General features: G+C 57.0%; 3 protein-coding genes across 13 annotated transcripts; 1 reads left to right on the forward strand and 2 right to left on the reverse strand.

Annotated features, from left to right (window-relative positions):
- Positions 1–6: 6 nt before the first annotated feature.
- On the reverse strand, positions 7–3941 carry CPTP (ceramide-1-phosphate transfer protein). 5 transcript variants are annotated; one of them, XM_019976198.2, is made up of 3 exons: positions 3804–3941; positions 1692–1825; positions 7–1550 (listed from the first exon to the last, which is right to left on the reverse strand). In XM_019976198.2, the coding sequence occupies exons 2-3, from the start codon at positions 1811–1813 to the stop codon at positions 1028–1030; spliced, it is 645 nt and encodes a 214-aa protein (XP_019831757.1). In that variant the 5' UTR covers positions 1814–1825; positions 3804–3941; the 3' UTR covers positions 7–1027. The 5 variants fall into 5 exon arrangements, with proteins under 5 accessions (XP_019831757.1, XP_019831760.1, XP_070624506.1 ...); XM_019976201.2 differs by having other exon boundaries at positions 1634–1825; positions 3804–3939; XM_070768405.1 differs by having other exon boundaries at positions 1634–1825; positions 3823–3933.
- Positions 3942–3968: 27 nt separating this feature from the next.
- On the forward strand, positions 3969–14298 carry INTS11 (integrator complex subunit 11). The gene is made up of 17 exons (XM_070768400.1): positions 3969–4124; positions 4990–5087; positions 5507–5580; positions 5869–6097; positions 10672–10770; positions 10855–10889; positions 11147–11285; positions 11703–11767; positions 11928–12117; positions 12279–12362; positions 12747–12836; positions 12942–13104; positions 13198–13305; positions 13404–13465; positions 13535–13677; positions 13760–13889; positions 13979–14298. Exons 1-17 carry the CDS (start codon positions 4097–4099, stop codon positions 14039–14041), a joined length of 1800 nt encoding a protein of 599 aa, XP_070624501.1. The 5' UTR covers positions 3969–4096; the 3' UTR covers positions 14042–14298.
- Positions 14205–17449, reverse strand: PUSL1 (pseudouridine synthase like 1). Of its 7 annotated transcripts, none has more exons than XM_019976193.2 (8): positions 16897–17076; positions 16578–16635; positions 16298–16485; positions 16013–16162; positions 15760–15930; positions 15108–15162; positions 14865–15027; positions 14205–14514 (listed from the first exon to the last, which is right to left on the reverse strand). In XM_019976193.2, the coding sequence occupies exons 1-8, from the start codon at positions 16959–16961 to the stop codon at positions 14453–14455; spliced, it is 912 nt and encodes a 303-aa protein (XP_019831752.1). In that variant the 5' UTR covers positions 16962–17076; the 3' UTR covers positions 14205–14452. The 7 variants fall into 7 exon arrangements, 6 of the variants coding, with proteins under 6 accessions (XP_019831752.1, XP_070624503.1, XP_019831755.1 ...); XR_011560868.1 differs by having other exon boundaries at positions 14377–14514; positions 14742–15027; XM_019976194.2 differs by having other exon boundaries at positions 14402–14537.
- Positions 17450–17515: the final 66 nt, after the last annotated feature.

A 17515-nucleotide genomic window follows, 5' to 3' on the forward strand; every position in this document is an offset into this window, starting at 1 on the left:
ACTTCATTCTTTAAGTGCAATTTGTTTATTTTGGAAAAGCCATCACCTGTATTACAGCGCCTAGGGTCCCTGAAAGCTCATACTTACACACATTTGCTCTTGGTGGATACTGTCCCCTTGGCTCCTGACATCCTGGGCTCGCAAAGAGGAAGTGGGTGGGACCAGACCCCCAATCACTGGATGATGGCCAGGCTGGGTGTGGTCACCTGTCAGCCTGTCACCAAGGTGAAGTGGCTCAGGCTCCCTCCCGTGTTATGTCATTCTAGGTCTCCTGAGCTACATGGGGACAGAGCAGTATGGGGCCAGGAAGAGGGGACACAGCATCTGGATGTGTGGACGCTGAGGAGGCAGAAGCGAGCGCTGGCCCAGGAGTCCTGGGCTTCTGGGATTCTCATCCAGGACTGTGCTGTGCAGACTTGAGGCTGCAGGAGGCCGTGTGTGCGTGCAGGGCAGTGGAGGCAGAGCAGGCCTTCCCTCGGGGCTTCAGGTCCTGCTATCACAGCCAAGGACATGTGCACCTCTAGCTAAGGAGGAGGCCAGAGGCAGGGAGAAATCCCACAGAGCTGACCCCTGCCCAGGGGTTTTCTCCCTGTTCTGGGGTCAGCTAGCTGATATAGAAGGCTCAAGACAGCCCAGGTGGGCAAACACTACATCCAGGGCCCTGTGACTTCCCCAGCCCACAGACTTGACCCCCAAATAGGGGCAGCTTTTCCATGAACACTGATCCTTCCTGCCCCCCACCTCCAGCACTTCACCCACCCAGAAGAGGCCTAACTACATGGGTGTAACTTGGTAGAGGGTAAAAATGAGACGCTTGGGCAAGGGAGAGGTCGGGTACAGAGCAGATGGCCAGTGACTGCCTTCTCTGTTGAAGCCCGTCTGTGGCCCATGTGCACAATCTGAGTGGCTCCTGACAAGCTCAGCTCACAGGGGAGCCCAGAAAGTTCCATGGTGGGACTGATGGGTCCTGGCTGCCCTGCCCACCTCTGGATCAGGGGAAGCCCACCCCACGTGGGTCCGCCAGCCCCTATGGCAGGTCCAGTAGGGCGTGCTCGGCGTACAGCTTCTGGGAGATGTTGTAGACACGCTCAATAAAGGGCAGGGCCTCATTTAGCATCTCCACAGCCTGTTCGGAGGACCCAACATTCATGGACTCCAAGAAGACCTTGCGTGTGGGCAGCGCACAGAAGGCCACAGTGACAGCCCGGCGGATGATCCAGGGGTGGTAGGTGGCCAGCGAGGCGTTGTAGGAGTCGGTGCAGAGTACGGAGGTGCGTGCATCCTCAGGGCTTGTGCGGACACCTTCCAGGAAGAGCTGCAGCCAGCGCAGCGCACGGTGTAGCCGGAGCACCGTCCGGCAGCCTGAGTCAGGGTGGCGTGAGCGCCGCTCCAGGTCCACCAGTTGGTTGCCCACTTCGTAGGCAACCATGGCCTGCAGGCTGCTGTAGTGCTCCTGTTGGGGGCCGCTTCGCAGCTGGTCCATGATCTGCAGCTTTGTCACGACATCCTTGGAGATGAATGAGAAGATGGTGCCCAGACTATTCAGGAACCTGCAGGAAGAAAGCAGGCACTCTCAGCCTGGGTGTGGGCGAGACCACTCCCACCTCCTGGGCCGCAAGTGAGTATGGCCGACCTGCACTGGGCCGACGGGATACAGGTAGGACGTGTGGCCGGGGAAGCCCCTCGCGCACCTGACCAGCCCCCTCCAGCCAGCGAGGTAGTATTCCAGTAGCACCTCCTCCTTCTCATTGAGACACTGCTTGAAACTGACCAGGACGACTTTCAGATTGAACTCTGACTCCAAGTCATCCATTTTCAACAGGAGCTGGAACACACAGGGGGTTGGGCTGTGGGTTGTCTCCCGGTAAGAAGGCTCCTCTTTGGGTCATTATTTTGGGGAGGGGGAGTAGAGGCAGTTGGAAAGAAACAGCTGGGATCCCATAGCTCCCCAGTGAAAACCCATGAGGACTCCCACCCCCAGGTCAGCCCCTCCTCCCCAGAAGCCACCTTGCTCTGCTTGGGCCACAGCAGGACCCTTTGCTTTCAGCATGGCCCCCCATAACTCAGCCTTCTCAAACCTGATACATCTCACTTGTGGAAAGCATCTGTGCTCAGGTTTTCTTGCTTGTTTACAGTCTGTGTCTCTCCAGGGTGTGTCTGTTCCTACTAACTGGAGAAGTATTTGCTGAGTCCCCACGCACAGCCAGGCAGCCACCTGGGTGCACTGTGAGTGCAACCAACAGCCCAGCCCACTGGGATGACATCCTCGTGGTGGGTGTGTGCGTGTGTGGTTTTTAACAAAGACAGGAAGTCCAACGTAGCAAGTAAAAGGATGAGAACCACGGAGAGACAGACTGTGGGCGGAAGCAGGGGGGGCGTCATGCCCTTCCATGCTTGCAGCTATATCCCAAAACCCAGAACAGAGGCTGTGGGGTCAGCGTTTGCCAGAGGACAGACACCAGATATTCCACCCCTACAGTAACTGGAGCCCGGTGAGAATGTAGGAAGAGGGCAAGGAGATGTCATGTCCCACACAGAAGGAAGGCTGGACATAGGCCCTCCCCCGGTCCCAGGGACTCCAGAAGTGCCCCAGGCCACAGAACTCCTCTAGATTCTGCTGGCATTCCCATAGTCATGCCACTCAAGTGCCCAAGGTTAGCAGGTGCTCCTGGACACCCCAGCCCCTGCCTCCCTGCGTGCCCAGGGCTGCAATGTGGTGTGGCTCTGATGGGCCCTGGAGACTAGGCTGTGTCTCATCTCATTGTCCAGGACAAGATCTTACCCCTTTGGGCACAGGGGTTCCTGGGCCCTCAGTGCTGGAAGTCTTGTGAGAGCCTGCATGGGAGGCGGCCATTTGAGCTGTGGTGAGAGCCCAGCCAAGAGAGCACACGTGGATCCCTTCCATACCATGGGCAAGTCATGCACTGACCTAAGATCTTGTCCCACAGGTTTAGGGAAAATGGGCCAGCACATCCTGCCCTACCCACCACCCAGGTTGCTGGGAGCCTCTGATGGGGCCCAGTGGGTGCTGAGGCCCTGCAGGCCCTATGCCTTTGTCACACGCCTGGCACTAGGTGGAGTGCCCGGTGGTGAGCTCACCCCGTCTTCAGGTGTGGGGGACAGCAGTGCCTGACCTCAGGAAGAAGACACTGGGAGGCTTTCAGCATAACCCTCCCCTCTCTCAGGGCCTCAGTGTCCTGTCCACCAAACAGATGGCCTCTGAGGTCCTCAGGACTACCTTCCTGGTCACCAGCCATCCTGTGGGCCTAGCCTTCCTGCCCGGAACCTGAGCCAGCAGCCAACGGGAGGTGCCAGCAGCCTTTCAGAGCTTGGAAACAACAGGAAGGGCAGTGGCGGCGCAGCGGGGTCGGGCAGGCTGCCAGCTCCGAGGAGGTGATGCAGGGAATCGCGAAGGCTCCCCCAGGGGCAGCCCATGGCCCCAAGGTCAGGGCTCGTCCTGAGACTGACGGCAAGCTGAAGGTCCCCAGGAAAAGAGGGCGGCCCTCCGGCACCCCAGGCCCAGAGGGTGGGAGCGGGGAAGTCCTGGAAATCTCGCCTGAGAAGGGGGCTCCAGGTGGCGCCAGGCTGGGACCCACTCGGGTAGGGTGGGCCCCTGTCCTGCGCGGGTCCTGCTCCAGCTGAGTCCCTAGGGAGGGGACAGGGGCTCGGGGTCCAGGCCAGGTCCTCGGCCGCCTCCTCCCACGCCTGGGGGGTCCCGCTCCGACCCCTCGGCAAGACCCAGGCCCAGCTCGGTTGAGCTAGGATTCCTCGGCGCCGCCTTGAGCCCGTCGCGCCACACTCACCTGCGCCTCAGCTGCTCACCTGTGCTGCCGCTGCAGCCGCGGGGCCGGCGGCCCGGACCTCAGCCACAGCTCCACCGCCCCGTCGCCCGGGACTGGCTGCCGGCCGCCCAATCAGAAAGCCCGTTGCGCGGGCCAGCGTTTCCGTCCGGCGCGCCGGAAACTGGCGCCGTTGGGATTGCGCCTGCGCAGTGCGCAGCCGCGAATCAGGTGCGCGTGGCCGGGACCCGGTCGCGGGCCCCGGGGTCTCGTGGGACCGTGGTGGTCCCGCCCGCTCGCTTGGCTTGCCCAGCAGGATGCCCGAGATCAGGGTCACGCCCTTGGGTGAGTGCTGGGCGGCGCGGGGAGCGCCCGAGGAAGGCTGGTTGGGGGCTCCGAGGTCTGGGGACCCCGGGACGTGTCTTCCTCGCCGCGCGGCCCCCCTCCCAGCGCCGGTGCTCAGTGCACCTTCTTCCTGCCTCTGCGTTCGCGCACTCGCTGCCTTCCACCTGTTCCATATGTCTCGAGCCCGGCTTCCCTGCAGCCTCCGTTTACCCGTGAGCCGTTCACCCCACGTCAGTCAGACCTTGTTTTGCTTGACCGGCGCAGCGTTAAAAACAAAAACCAACGTCGCCCCCCGCCCCCCAGCTTGCCTTTTGCGGAAGATGTAAGTGCATAGTTTAAAGGCCCAAACAGTACATTGGTGCGAAGGAGGTACAGTAGGTCACTCAGAATCGGAACAGCCGGGGTTTCTGTGCACAGGTGCCAGGGGCTTTTCGGGAACCTGCCCCCCTGCCACGGCTATATGTCCGCAGCGTCTTCTAGCAGTGTTGTCCCCCGCAGCTCTCCATGCTCTCTTCTGTGGTGCACTCTCAGAATAGCCCACCCAGCCTCCCGCTGCAGTGGCCTAGCCCCTGGCCTACCAGGGCACAGCACGCATCCCGCCCCGCCATAGGTGCCCTCACGCCTCTCCTACCTGTTGGCTCCGGTTCCCCTCTGGCCACTTCAGCCCCACGCTGTCCTCGCACCTGGTTCCTCTCCAGGGGCTTCTGCAGGGTTCTCCTTCCAGCCTCTTTTCCCCTATGGCATCTTTCTCACCGCTCACTTTTGAACAGTTCTGTCTTCTTACTGCTTCTTTTACCCCAAATCCTCGCCGGGCAGTGGGAGAGAGGGGGGCATGGCCGTGCCTCTGACTGGTCCTCCCATACAGGGGCTGGCCAGGATGTGGGCCGAAGCTGCATTTTGGTGTCCATTGCGGGCAAGAACGTCATGCTGGACTGTGGGATGCACATGGGCTTCAGCGACGATGTGAGTCTCGAGGGTGGGATGCCTGGCATCCAGCCTGCTCCTCGGCGTCGTCACCAAGGGACCTGGGCCTCAGAGTCTCAGGCTCTGACTACAGAGGGGGAACAGGGGGGCAAGTGGGCACTGGTAGGAGGGCAGCCCCCACGGTCACCCAACAGGTGGAGCACTTGCATGGGCCAGACTGTACTGGAGCCAGGGCACAGCTGGGGGTCTCAGCTCTCAGGTACTGGCTCAGCAGCCTGACCTCTGCCCTACATGCTCAGGGGTTCTGAGCAGTTGGTGGCCTCAGTGGGCCTGCAGGGTGTGGATGTCAGGCTCAACTGCACCCTGACCCAGGGGCCGTCCCCACAGCCCTGGCTGCCCGACAGTCACCTGAACCCTGGGTGGGCGGCATCCTGACACTTCTGCTTCTCCCCCCACAGAGGCGCTTCCCCGACTTTTCCTACATCACCCGCAGCGGCCGACTGACCGACTTTCTGGACTGCGTGATCATCAGGTGGGCGCCCTCCCCACCCCAGACCCAACCACCTACCCAAGTGGCATCCTGGTTCGTGTTGCCCTGAGCCCCTTCCTGTTCCTTCCTGGAACGTGAAGCTGATCCCACAGTAACTGCCTGCTGGTGGCGTCGCTGGACACCTGGGCCTGAGTCCCTTTTGCCCTCTCCCTCTTCCATGTTCAGGGCCGTGTCTGACACACAGTAGGCCCTCAGTGAGCAGAGGAATGGCAGTAGGGTTGCTGAATGGGGGGTTGGGGGGCATCCAGCTGACTGGTGCTGCGCCCGCAGCCACTTCCACCTGGACCACTGCGGGGCACTCCCCTACTTCAGTGAGATGGTGGGCTACGATGGGCCGATCTACATGACCCAGCCCACCCAAGCCATCTGCCCCATCCTGCTGGAGGACTACCGCAAAATTGCCGTGGACAAGAAGGGCGAGGCCAACTTCTTCACGTCCCAGATGATCAAGGACTGCATGAAGAAAGTGGTGGCCGTCCATCTCCACCAGACAGTGCAGGTCAGCCCCCCACTACCCGCCCCCAACTCACTCTGCTGCCATCCCAGGGACCCTTGGAGGCAGAAGGTGAGCGTGGGGCCCAGCTCAGATCCAGCACTGAGCAGGGCCCCTGCCACTCCCTGGCTCTGCCTGAGTGCGTGGAAGAGGCCAAAGAGGGCCACTGTGCCATCTGAGTACATAGGAGCAGGCCGGGTGGGTCAGAGACCAGAGTGTGGGCTCACTGCAGTGGACTGACTCAGGGTGGAGGGGTAAGACTTGAGGCAGGCGAGTGACATCAAATGTAAAATTTATAACAAGGATTATGGATTTGTCTTCTTCTCAAGAGTCTAGGTTTTGCTTGTTTTCATGAGTCTGACATTTGGGGTCATCTTATTTTTCAGGTTGAACCCTTTGTCGAGTTGAATCATTCTGTGTATCCTCAATAATGCTTTATCTTCGAGTCTACCTTTCTGGCGAAAGCTCGCCCCTCCCACACCTTGAATCCTTGCCCTTCTTAGTACTTTTATCCTTTCTGCTGCATATTTTATTTTTGTTTTTTGGCTGCACTGTGTAGCATGTGGGATCTTAGTTTCTTGACCAAGGATCAGACCTGCTCCCCTTGCTGTGGAAGTGCAGAGTCTTAACCACTGGACCAGTAGGGAAGTCCCTCTGCATCATATTTTAAATGTGACTCTTTTCCACGGCTTGGGTTTAATGCAACCTGATGGCCTGTCCTGTAGGAGAGGTGTGCACTCCACGTGTAATAATTTGGGATTTAGGTGTATCTTCTTCCGTTTACTTCCAGTTTGTCCATCCTGTTCTATGTTTTATTTCCTTTGTTGTCTTTTTCCGGACTGAGTCTTTAAAACTCCATTTGTCCTCTTATTTTGTAAGTAATTATATGTTCTTTCGTAATTCTTTTTGTGGCAGAGATTACAAAACACATCCATGACAACTCAGCTCTAAGGTACTTGGAACTTTTGCCTCTTTCCTGGACAATGAAAGCGTCTCAGAGCATCTTAAATTCACTTACCCCTCTCCTACTCACCAGCTCTTGTTTCCATATAGCAGGATTTTAATTCTGTCAGCCTATGAGACCCCAAGGCCCTCACCATTTGCCACGTACCATCTGCATTACCCTAGCTGTGTCCCTGCTCCTTCCCATGTTTTTCACTTCATATTTGCAATGAAGAGCATCAGTATGGATCTGCTGGTGATGAATGTTCTCAACTTTATTTGTCTGCAGATGGGTTTATTTCGCCTTTATTATTAAAGACTTTCTCCCTTAGGTTCAGAATTCTAGGGCAGCAGGTACTACCAGGACTCAAGTCTTCCATCTGCTATTTGTAGGAGAATTCTCTTGGGCGACTTGTGGGATTCTGTCCTTTCCTGCAGACTGGCAGGTGGCTGTGCTGGCTCCACCTGTTCCCTTCCTGCTCAGGTGTGAGGCCCTGGAGCTGCCCCCAGCTCCCTCCAGGCTGAATAGAGATCTTTCTCCTCCAGACCCTCCATTGTCCTCATGTCTATATTTCATGCTGGATAGCCTTTTCTATTTATTTTAGTTCATTAATTCTTTTCTTGGTTGTGTATAATGTGCTGTTAAATTCATCTGTTGAATTTTCTTTTTAAAGTTGAAATATAATTGACTTACAATATTACATGTTGCAGGAATGCAGTACAGTGACTCATGGTTTGTAAAGGCTATACTTCATGTGTCAGTCAGTTCAGTTCAGTTGCTCAGTCATGTCCAACTCTCTGCAACCCCATGGACTGCAGCATGCCAGGCTTCCCTGTCCATCACCAACTCCTGGAGCTTGCTCAAAGTCATGTCCATTGAGTCGGTGATGCCATCCAACCATCTCATCCTCTGTCATCATCTTCTCCTGCTGCCTTCAGTCTTTCTCAGCATCAGGGTCTTTTCCAGTAAGGCAGTTCTTCCCATCAGGTGGCCAAAGTATTGGAGTTTCAGCTTCAGCATCAGTCCTTCCAGTGAATATTCAGGACTGATTTCCTTTAGGAGATCAGTAAAGGCTACACTTCATGTATAGTTATTGTAAAATATTGGCGCTCTTCTCTGTGCTGTACAGTGTATCCTTGTAACTTATTTGATGCATAAGAGCCTGTACCTCTTAATCCCCCATGCTTCTCACCTTTTCTCTCTTCCCTCTTCCTACTAGTAGTTTGTTCTCTATGTCTGTGAGCCTTGTTTGGTTTTTGTTACATTCACTAGTTGTATTTTTTTATATATCACACATTAAGTGATACAATACAGTATTTGTCTTCCCATCTGACTTATCTCACTTAGCATAATGCCTTCCAAGTCCATCCATGTTGCTATAAATGGCAAAATTTCATCTTTTAAACGAGTAGTAGTCCTGTGTGTCTGTGTATACCACATCTTTATCCATTCATCTGTTGAGGGGCATTTAGGTTGATTCCATATCCTGGCTATTGTAAATAGTAAACAGTAAACATTTGGGTGCATGTTATCTTTTTGAATTACTGTTTTCTCTGGATGTATGCCCAGGAGTAGGATTGCTGGATCATATGGCAACTCTAATTCTGGCTTTTTGAGGAACCTCCATACCATTCTCCATAGTGGCTGCACCGATTTACATTCCCACCAACAGTATAGGAGGGTTCCCTTTTCTCCACATCCTCTGTATTATTTATTATTTGTAGACTTTTTTGTAAAGTGGTACCTTATTGTAGTCTTAAGTTGCAATTCTATGTTAATTAGCAGTGATAAGTATTTTTTCAGGAGCATGTTGGCCAGCTGTATGTCTTCTTTGGAGAAATGTCTGTTTAGATCTTCTGCCCATTTTTGGATTTTGGAGGTGTTTTGTTTTTTTTTTTTAATAATTTTTGTTTTTGGCTGCACTGGTCTTTGTTACTGTGCATAGACTTTTCGCTAGTTGTGGTGAGCAGGGACTACTCTCTAGTTGCAGTGTGTTGGCTTCTTATTGCAGTGGCTTCTCTTGTTGCGAAGCACAAGAGCTTCAGTAGTTGTGGCCCATGGCTCAGGAGTTGTAGTGCACGGGCTTAGATGCCCTGCAGCGAGTGGAATCTTCTTGGACCAGGGATTGAACTCACGTCCCCTGCAGTAGCAGGCAGATTCTTAATCACTGGATAACCAGGGAAGTCCTGAGTTGTTTTTCTGATAATTGAGCTGTATGAGCTGTTTGTGTATTTTGGAGATTAATACCTTGTCGACTGCATCATAAGCAAATATTTTCTCCCATTCTGTAGGTTGTCTTTTTGTTTTGTTTATGGTTTCCTTTGCTGTGCAAAAGCTTCTGAGTTTAATTTAGGTCCCATTTGTTTACATTTGTTATTTCCATTACTCTAGGAGACGGATCCAAAAAGATACTGCTGTTATTTATGCTGCAGAGTATCCTGTCTTTGTTTTCTTCTAAGGCTTTTATGGTGTCTGCTCTTTAACATTTAGGCCTTTAATCTGTTTTATTTTTGTATGTGGTGCTAAAGTTTTAATTTTATTCTTTTACATGTATCTGTCCAGTGTTTACAGCACCATTTATTAAAGAGACTCTCTTTTCTCCATTGTATGGTCTTGCCTCCTTTGTCGTAGATTAATTGACCGTAAGTGTGTGGGTTTATTTCTAGACTTTCTATCCTGCTCCACTTATCTGTATTTCTGTTTTTGTGCCAGTATCAGATTGCTTTGATTACTGTAGCTTTGTAGTAGTCTGAAGTCAGGGAGCCTGATAACTCCAGTTCTGTTTTTCTTCATTTTTCTCTCCGTTTACCATGTAGATTTGATGATTGTAGCTTTTCAGCATAGTCTAAAATTGAGGAGTGTGATTCCTTCAGCTATGTTCTTTGTCAAGATTCTTTTGGCTTTTTAGGGTCTTTTGTGTTTCCACACAAATTTTAAAATTATTTGTTCTTGTTCTGTGAAAAATTTGTTCTTGTTCTGTGAAAAATGGTTATGTTGATGTGCTATGTACTCAGCTGCTCAGTCATGTCCAACTCTGTGTGATCCTATGGACTGCAGCCCACCAGGCTCCTGTGTCCATGGGATTCTCCAGGCAAGAATACTGGAGTGAGTTGCCATTTCCTCCTCCCAGGGATCTTCCCAACCCAGGGATCAAACCTGCATCTCTTGCATTTCCTGCATTGGCAGGCAGATTTTTTTTACCACTGAGCCATCGGGAAAGCCTCAGTATTTTAATAGGGATTGCACTGACTATGTAGATTGCTTTGGGTAGTATGGCTCTATTGAATTCTTAATTTGGGTTATAGTTTTCTCATTTTAAGATTTCCACTGTATTTAATAGTTTCTAGTCTTTTGCTAATATTCTTAATTCTTTCTCTGAATGTGTTAAAAGCAATCCTTTTAAAGCCTGTGCTTGAAAACCCCAGGTGCCCCGAGTCTGCTTCTGTAGACTGTTGTTTCTCCTCTTTCCTTCCCTATTGTCCCATTTCCTGTGTCCAGTTGCTTCTGACCAGAACTGGATGTTGCATATGGAAAAAAAACTGGCACAGTGAAAGGCTGGAATGATGTCCCAGACTCCACCTCCCAGCCCTCTGACCGGTGCAGCCCACAGACCTGAGGTCAGCCCTCTTCTCTGCAGGTGGACGATGAGCTGGAAATCAAGGCTTACTATGCGGGCCATGTGCTGGGGGCGGCCATGTTCCAGATTAAAGTGGGCTCAGAGTCTGTGGTGTACACGGTCAGTGGAAACTTGGGGCACAGGAAGGGCTGCCTGGTTGAGGAGAGGGAGGAGGCCCCTCCTCATCACCACATTCTTTGCCAGGGGGACTACAACATGACCCCAGACCGGCATTTGGGGTAAGCAGGCCTGTGCATTTGTTTCATTCATGGAGGTCCCTGCAAGGGTATAGTGACCCTCAGCGGGGTGTGTCGGGTACCTGAGTGGTCTGTATCACTGTCCCCTGGGTGTCCTCCTATCTCCCTTCAAGCGTTGCGGCCTGGGCCTGTGCAGAGAAGGCAGGCTGCCCGCCAGAGGGTACAGGAGGGCCGTGGCCGTGTACAGCCTAGCTCCCGTGTGGACTGTCCCCCTCTGGCCACCCCCACCTGTGTTCTAGCGCCGCCTGGATTGATAAGTGCCGGCCCAGCCTGCTCATCACAGAGTCCACCTATGCCACCACCATCCGGGACTCCAAGCGCTGCAGGGAGCGAGACTTCCTGAAGAAGGTCCACGAGACCGTGGAGCGCGGTGGGAAGGTAGCTGGTGAGGGCGCAGGGGCCCCGGGTGGGACTTGCCACATGTGCCCCGGCCATGCTGCACAGGTCTTTTGGCTTTCCGGCATGTGGTCAGGGTAGGGACAGAGGGAGGAAGGTTTGCTCAGCCCTGGGAAGACCCTTCCGCCAGGGCTTATTCACCCCTCATACCTCAGACCCCAGTGAAGGGCTGGCCAGAGTGTCTGCTGACCACTGGTCAGTTTTGCTGGGACAAAATAGGAGCTACACACAATTGTCACAGGGCCTCAAGCCCCCAGAGCTGCCAGCAGGGCTGGTCTTCTGAGAAGGCAGCCATAGGGAGTGACTGCCTGCCCGTGTGGTTTGGGCTTGACACAGTTGGAGGGGGACAGCATGGCCAGGGGTTCCTGCCCAAGCTGGCCTCACAGCCCCACCCCACAGGTGCTGATCCCTGTGTTTGCACTGGGCCGTGCTCAGGAGCTCTGCATCCTGCTGGAGACCTTCTGGTAGGTGCAGCCCAAGATGGTTGTTTTAAGCCTTGTGCTGCTAGCTGTGGGTGGGGGAACACCCTTCCTGGCACTGGACTTGACCCAGGCTGAGGGCACATGGGGGCCACTGGCTGGCCCTGCTCCACAGTCTCCCCACCATGCCCTGTTCTGGCTGCAGGGAGCGCATGGACCTGAAAGCCCCCATCTACTTCTCCACGGGCCTGACAGAGAAGGCCAATCACTACTACAAACTCTTCATTCCCTGGACCAACCAGAAGATACGGAAGACCTTTGTACAGAGGAACATGTTCGAGTTCAAGCACATCAAGGCCTTTGACCGGGCATTTGCTGACAGCCCAGGACCCATGGTGTGCCCCGGTGCAGCTGGGGGTGGGGCAGGGAGTTCCACCAGGCTCAGGCTCGCTTGCAGGGTGCAGTGTGCCTCTGTGCTGGGAAGATGGGAGGGCAGAAGGCTCTGAGGGTAGGGGGAGCATCTGCTGCCCTGACTGTCCCCACATTTGCCCCGAAGGTCGTGTTTGCAACCCCAGGGATGCTGCATGCTGGCCAGTCACTACAGATCTTCCGGAAGTGGGCAGGGAACGAGAAGAACATGGTGAGGGGTCTGGGCCCCAGGGCTGGCTCCTTGGGGGCAGGGGCTGCCCTGGCTGGGGGCTTGCTGCCATTAGGAGGAGCAGGCTGGGCATGCTGGTGCCTGGGGTCTGACCCAGGCTGACTCTCACTGTGTCTTGGACCATCTGCACCAGGCAGGAAAGCCCCTGGCTTCCTGAGCGCCATCATGGGGGTCAGGCCTGGGTGGGCTTGTGCTGAGACCACTGAGCCTGCTTCTGCAGGGTCTGCAGTGGGCCCTGAAGGGGAGGGCTCTCCATCAAGGGTTCAGGTTCAGGTGGGCAGAAGGGTGGGTGGGGGGAATGTCCCAGGAGGAAGCCCCGAGGCAGGAGGTGCAGGGGAGCCACTCGTCTATCCCTCCCTCCCACAGGTCATCATGCCTGGCTACTGCGTGCAGGGCACCGTGGGTCACAAGATCCTCAGTGGGCAGCGCAAGCTGGAGATGGAGGGGCGGCAGGTGGTGAGTCCTCACCTCTCTCTACCAGCCCTGTGGATCCCACTTGGGTGGGTGGAGGCCCTCGGAACCACCACCTGTGCTGATGGCCCACATACTGCGATGTTACAGCTGGAGGTCAAGATGCAGGTGGAGTACATGTCCTTCAGTGCCCACGCAGATGCCAAGGGCATCATGCAGCTGGTGGGCCAGGCGGAGCCAGAGAATGTGCTGCTGGTGCATGGCGAGGCCAAGAAGATGGAGTTTCTGAAGCAGAAGATTGAGCAGGAATTCCGTAGGCAGTCCAGGCAAGGGTAGGGGAGTGGGGGGGTCTGGTGCAGGCGGGGCCCTCCAGCCTGGACTGAGGCTCTCTCCATCTCCCGGCCAGGGGTCAACTGCTACATGCCGGCCAACGGCGAGACGGTGACGCTGCCCACAAGCCCCAGCATCCCTGTGGGCATCTCACTGGGGCTGCTGAAGCGGGAGATGGCACAGGGTGAGTGGCAAGGCCAGCTGCGGTGGGGGTTGGGGGGCAGGGCAGCTGCTGGGCAGGTGGCCCCATTCACAGTGCTAACCAGTGCCCCATCCCCACAGGGCTGCTCCCTGACGCCAAGAAGCCTCGGCTCTTGCATGGCACCCTGATCATGAAGGACAGTGTGAGTGCTGCAGTCGCCATGGGGCTGGGGGGCTGTCTCTGCCGGCTCTGACCCACTCTTCCCCCACAGAACTTCCGGCTCGTGTCCTCAGAGCAGGCCCTCAAGGAGTTGGGCCTGGCCGAGCACCAGCTGCGCTTCACCTGCCGTGTACACCTGCACGACACACGCAAGGAGCAGGAGATGGCCATGCGCGTGTACAGCCACCTGAAGAGGTAGGCGTCCTGGCCGCCCTTCCCCATGGGTGCAGGGCACACGTGGGGGCGCCAGGCTGGGCCTCACTGGGATTCCCTGCAGTGTCCTCAAGGACCACTGTGTGCAGCACCTTCCTGACGGCTCCGTGACCGTGGAGTCCATCTTAGTCCAGGCCGCTGCCCACTCCGAGGACCCAGGCACCAAGGTGCTACTGGTCTCCTGGACCTACCAGGTGAGGGCAGGACTGGTTGGGTCTCCCTATCACCCGGGGCAGGCGGGTCAGGGGGATAGACCAACAGCCCTTCTTGCCTGTGGCTGCAGGACGAGGAGCTAGGAAGCTACCTCACATCTCTGCTCAAGAAGGGCCTGCCCCAGGCCAGCTGAAGCCCCGTGGACAGTAGAGGGACCTGGCTTGTGCTCCAGGACCGTCTATGCCCCCGTCTTCCCCGTGTCCTTGGGTGTAGATCCCATCGCTCATCTGTGTAGAGAACACAGGGCCACGTACCTGCTCGAGTGGCTGCTTTTGGCCAAAGAAACGGATCTGGGAGGCTTTTCACCTTTTATTTCTACTCCTGGCCTCCCAGGAGATGGGTGGGGGCTCTTGGGGTGTTGATCTCCAATAAAAACCACCACAGGCTGTCTGGGCGTCTTCCTTTCTGATGCTTTCTCCTGCACCACTCCTCTGTGGCAACCCACCTGGGCAGGTGCCCAGGGAAGTGGGGACTTGTGGCAGGTACAGGCTTGCTGTGGTTGCTGCACGGTGCAGGGCAGGTCAAGCAGCGGAGCAGCAGAGGGTTACCTGTGACTTCTGTACTGGGTCTCTGAGGGCCTGCGAGGAGGCTGCATGGAGGTGGGACCTATGGACAGACCCCAGGTCATCCTGGGGGCAAGAAGGTCCCTACAAGGGCCAGGCGAGAGCCTTCCATGGAACTGCAGAGCCCCTGCCTTTGCCCCAGAGTTCAAGTCCCTCCACCCAGTGCTGCCGACTGGATCCTCTCAGCTTCCCTCCCCGCCTCCACCACCCAGGGCCAGGTCAGGACGGGGCTTGGCTGAGGGGCTATGGCACCCACTCCAGGCTACCTGCCTTTGGGCTTTCCTGGGGTATGGCACTGCCACCAAGCACCCTTCTTCTGGTGAAGGCTCAACCTTGGGCAGGGTCAGCCAGTCAGGGTACAAGCAGGGACCTCCTCAGGTCACTTCCTCTTACCAAGGCCTTCGTAGAGCACTGATTTCAAGAACAAGCCATGGGCAGGGGCCACACGGGACTGGTGTTTCCCCAGGGGGTCCCGGCTCTCCAGAATGGCTTTCACCTGAGCAGGCATCAAAGCCCCCAGCCCCACGGCTACAAGTACAGCAGTCATTCTCCGCACCTGTGACCCAAAGCAAACACTGCTGCAGCTGCTCAAGCCCCAGGCCCCACCCCCAGGGAAGACCCCAGGCTGGAGCTCACCTGTTTGTACAGGAAGGACTGGCTCTCAAACTCCATGCTCCAGAACTGCAACTGCCTGCAGACACAGACACCTCACAGTGTGACCTATGGCTTCCCACCCTGGGGTCCAAATGCCACCCCCCTCCTGCTTTACTGTAATTGAGCCCAGTGAAAGGGAGACTAAAGCCAGATGACTGGTGCTTGTGAGGTGACTGTAGAGCTGTCGGGGCTGAGGTCCTGGTGTGAGCTCAGAGGCAACTGTAAGGCAGCCCTGGGCTCTTCAGCAGGAGCTGGAGGCTGGGCCTAACTGGGAAGGCTCTGGAATCCAGTAGCTGCTGGATGGCTGGAGGCCCTGGGACAGTGAGGGTGGGGTGAGGTGGGGGGCAGTAGAAACAACCCTTGTCAGCCTAGACCAGAACCACTGGCCTGGTGTTTCTCCCCCAGGAGAACCTTGTCCTTGACCACCAGGATTCATCTGAGTTGGTGAGCTCTGCCTTCCGGACCGAGGCTCATGGGTCTAGAAGGCCCACACCATGGCTGACAGCCACCCTCTTCTTCCCAGAAGCTGGATGGGTGGGTACCCAGGGAGCCCCAAGTGCAGCACTAGGGAAGGTTCTGGAGCTAAATCTAGCCTTTGCAGCCTCCAGACCGGAGTGCAGGCTGCTCTTCTCACCTGCTTTCCTCGGGGAGGACAAAGGGGCTGGCGGGGTCGGGGGACACAGAGGCCCGGCGCAAGGTGCGCACCGGGCTGGAGGCTGGGCTGCCAGCCGACTGGAAGGCACTGAAGTCATGTGTCCCCAGGAGGTGCTGGGCGGCTTCCTGCATGGCAGCCACATCCAAGCAGCTGCAGGGAGCCAAATGAGTGGTCAGGAGCGAATGGCTGGCCAGGCAGGCCTGGCAAGCCCCTGCTCACTCAAACCACTCACTCTGCCTGAAGCGCCCAGCACCGGTTTCGTTCAAATACAGGCAGCCTGTCAGGCCTGGGGCAGCCGGTAGCTAGGCGGTACAGGTAGGTCCTGGATATGGCTGCATGGCGGGCATGGAAGTGGCTGGGTACACGGAAGGCCTGTAGCACCCTGTGGGAGCGAGACCAGGAATGACCCTCTGCCGCAGCGATGTGACACCTTGGCATCTCCCCCATCACCCCAAGGAGTTCTGTCCTCACCTCCCGCCTCTACCATAGTGTACGATCCCAGGAGAGCGGTGCTCACCTGATTGCAGGGTGCTTCAGGTGGGTGTTGAGGGCTTCCGTCAGGACCTCAGGGGAGAAGGGTGGCAGGTCTGAGCGGCGCTGGATGTCCAGGTGCGCCGCGTTACTTAGGGCGTGGACCCCAGCATCCGTGCGGCTGGAAATGGTGAACTTTACCGGCATCACGGAGTTCAGCCGCTCTGCGGCCTCCTACGGGTGTATAAGATACAGATGGGCCGGGCTCCCATCTGCCTCTCCCCGGGGTCGCCCTCCTCCCTCCCGGGCACGGGCCTGGAGCTCACCTCTAGGTAGTTCTGGACTCCGACGGCGCGCTGGACGCCCCTGACGGCCGCGACCCCGCTGCGGGCAGGGAAGGTGGAAGTTAGAGCGCGGAGGCTGCTGAGCCCGGGGCCCCGCCCGCCCCGCCCACTGTGATCAAAGGCGGCCGTTCCACCCTGGCTGCCCGGGCCGGAGGCCGGAGGTGAGGACCCTAAACTCAGCCTCTGCCATCCCCTCGGGCGCCAGTCCTCGGCTGCTTTCCGGCTCGAGCTTGGGTGCTCCCCGCGGCGCCGGGCTCCACGCGGGGGTCGCGGGCACGGGTAGGAGGCTCAGAGGACGTACTTAAAGTCCGTTCCCAAGTACTGGAAGTACACGAGGTAGCGCGCCGGCACCGAGCCCGCGCCCATAGCCAGACTGGACAAGGTGGAGCCGCAGGAGCTGAGCGGGACAGGCGGAGAGCCAGGCAGATTGGAACCGCACGTGGGGCTACGCGCGCGCGCACCCCGTCTGTCTACGCCCCCTGGCCGCTCCGGCGCTTGCGCCTGTGCTCTCGCCCCGCCCAGACAGCCTAGCAAGGCTGCCCAGGGCTGGGGAGCCGAGGCGGGACTAGACTTAGGGAGCGGATGCAAAGTCCCCACCCAGGGGAAACGCCGCCGCAGCCTCTCGCAGACCCGCAAGCTCCCGCGCCCACCCCACTAGCACCCACCCCAATCCTCCCGCCGCGGTCCGGATGAGCGCATGTTGCCAATCCCCCAGGTTGCCTAAGGCCGAATCGCAGGAGCGCGCGCGGCCCAGCGGCTCCTGAGACTGCTACTGGCCCCATCCACTCTTCCGACCCGCTGCCGGGACGAAGGGGGCGGGACGTCGGAGCGTTTGGCGACGCTCCCCGGCGGTGACAGCGGGCGGCGCGCGCGGACGGAGGACTTTAGCGACGCTCCCCGGCGGTGACAGGCGGGGCGGG

This window comes from Bos indicus, chromosome 16 (assembly GCF_029378745.1).
Source record: "Bos indicus isolate NIAB-ARS_2022 breed Sahiwal x Tharparkar chromosome 16, NIAB-ARS_B.indTharparkar_mat_pri_1.0, whole genome shotgun sequence".
Lineage (NCBI taxonomy): Eukaryota > Metazoa > Chordata > Mammalia > Artiodactyla > Bovidae > Bos > Bos indicus.

What these genes read in the sequence shown, in the direction of transcription:
- INTS11 (XM_070768400.1), top strand. Translation starts at nt 4,097, where the DNA reads ATGCCCGAGATCAGGGTCACGCCCTTGG. An exon ending in GAAGATTGAGCAGGAATTCC is followed by an intron (nt 13,105 to 13,197) that starts GTAGGCAGTCCA and finishes TCTCCCGGCCAG; the next exon opens with GGGTCAACTGCTACATGCCG. An exon ending in GTGTACAGCCACCTGAAGAG is followed by an intron (nt 13,678 to 13,759) that starts GTAGGCGTCCTG and finishes GATTCCCTGCAG; the next exon opens with TGTCCTCAAGGACCACTGTG.
- CPTP (XM_019976198.2), bottom strand. Translation starts at nt 1,813, where the DNA reads ATGGATGACTTGGAGTCAGAGTTCAATCTGAAAGTCGTCCTGGTCAGT. An exon ending in GGCTGGAGGGGGCTGGTCAG is followed by an intron (nt 1,551 to 1,691) that starts GTGCGCGAGGGG and finishes TTCTTCCTGCAG; the next exon opens with GTTCCTGAATAGTCTGGGCA.
- PUSL1 (XM_019976192.2), bottom strand. Translation starts at nt 16,961, where the DNA reads ATGGGCGCGGGCTCGGTGCCGGCGCGCTACCTCGTGTACTTCCAGTAC. An exon ending in TACTTGGGAACGGACTTTAA is followed by an intron (nt 16,636 to 16,896) that starts GTACGTCCTCTG and finishes CCCTGCCCGCAG; the next exon opens with CGGGGTCGCGGCCGTCAGGG. An exon ending in TGCTGGGCGCTTCAGGCAGA is followed by an intron (nt 15,931 to 16,012) that starts GTGAGTGGTTTG and finishes GGCTCCCTGCAG; the next exon opens with CTGCTTGGATGTGGCTGCCA.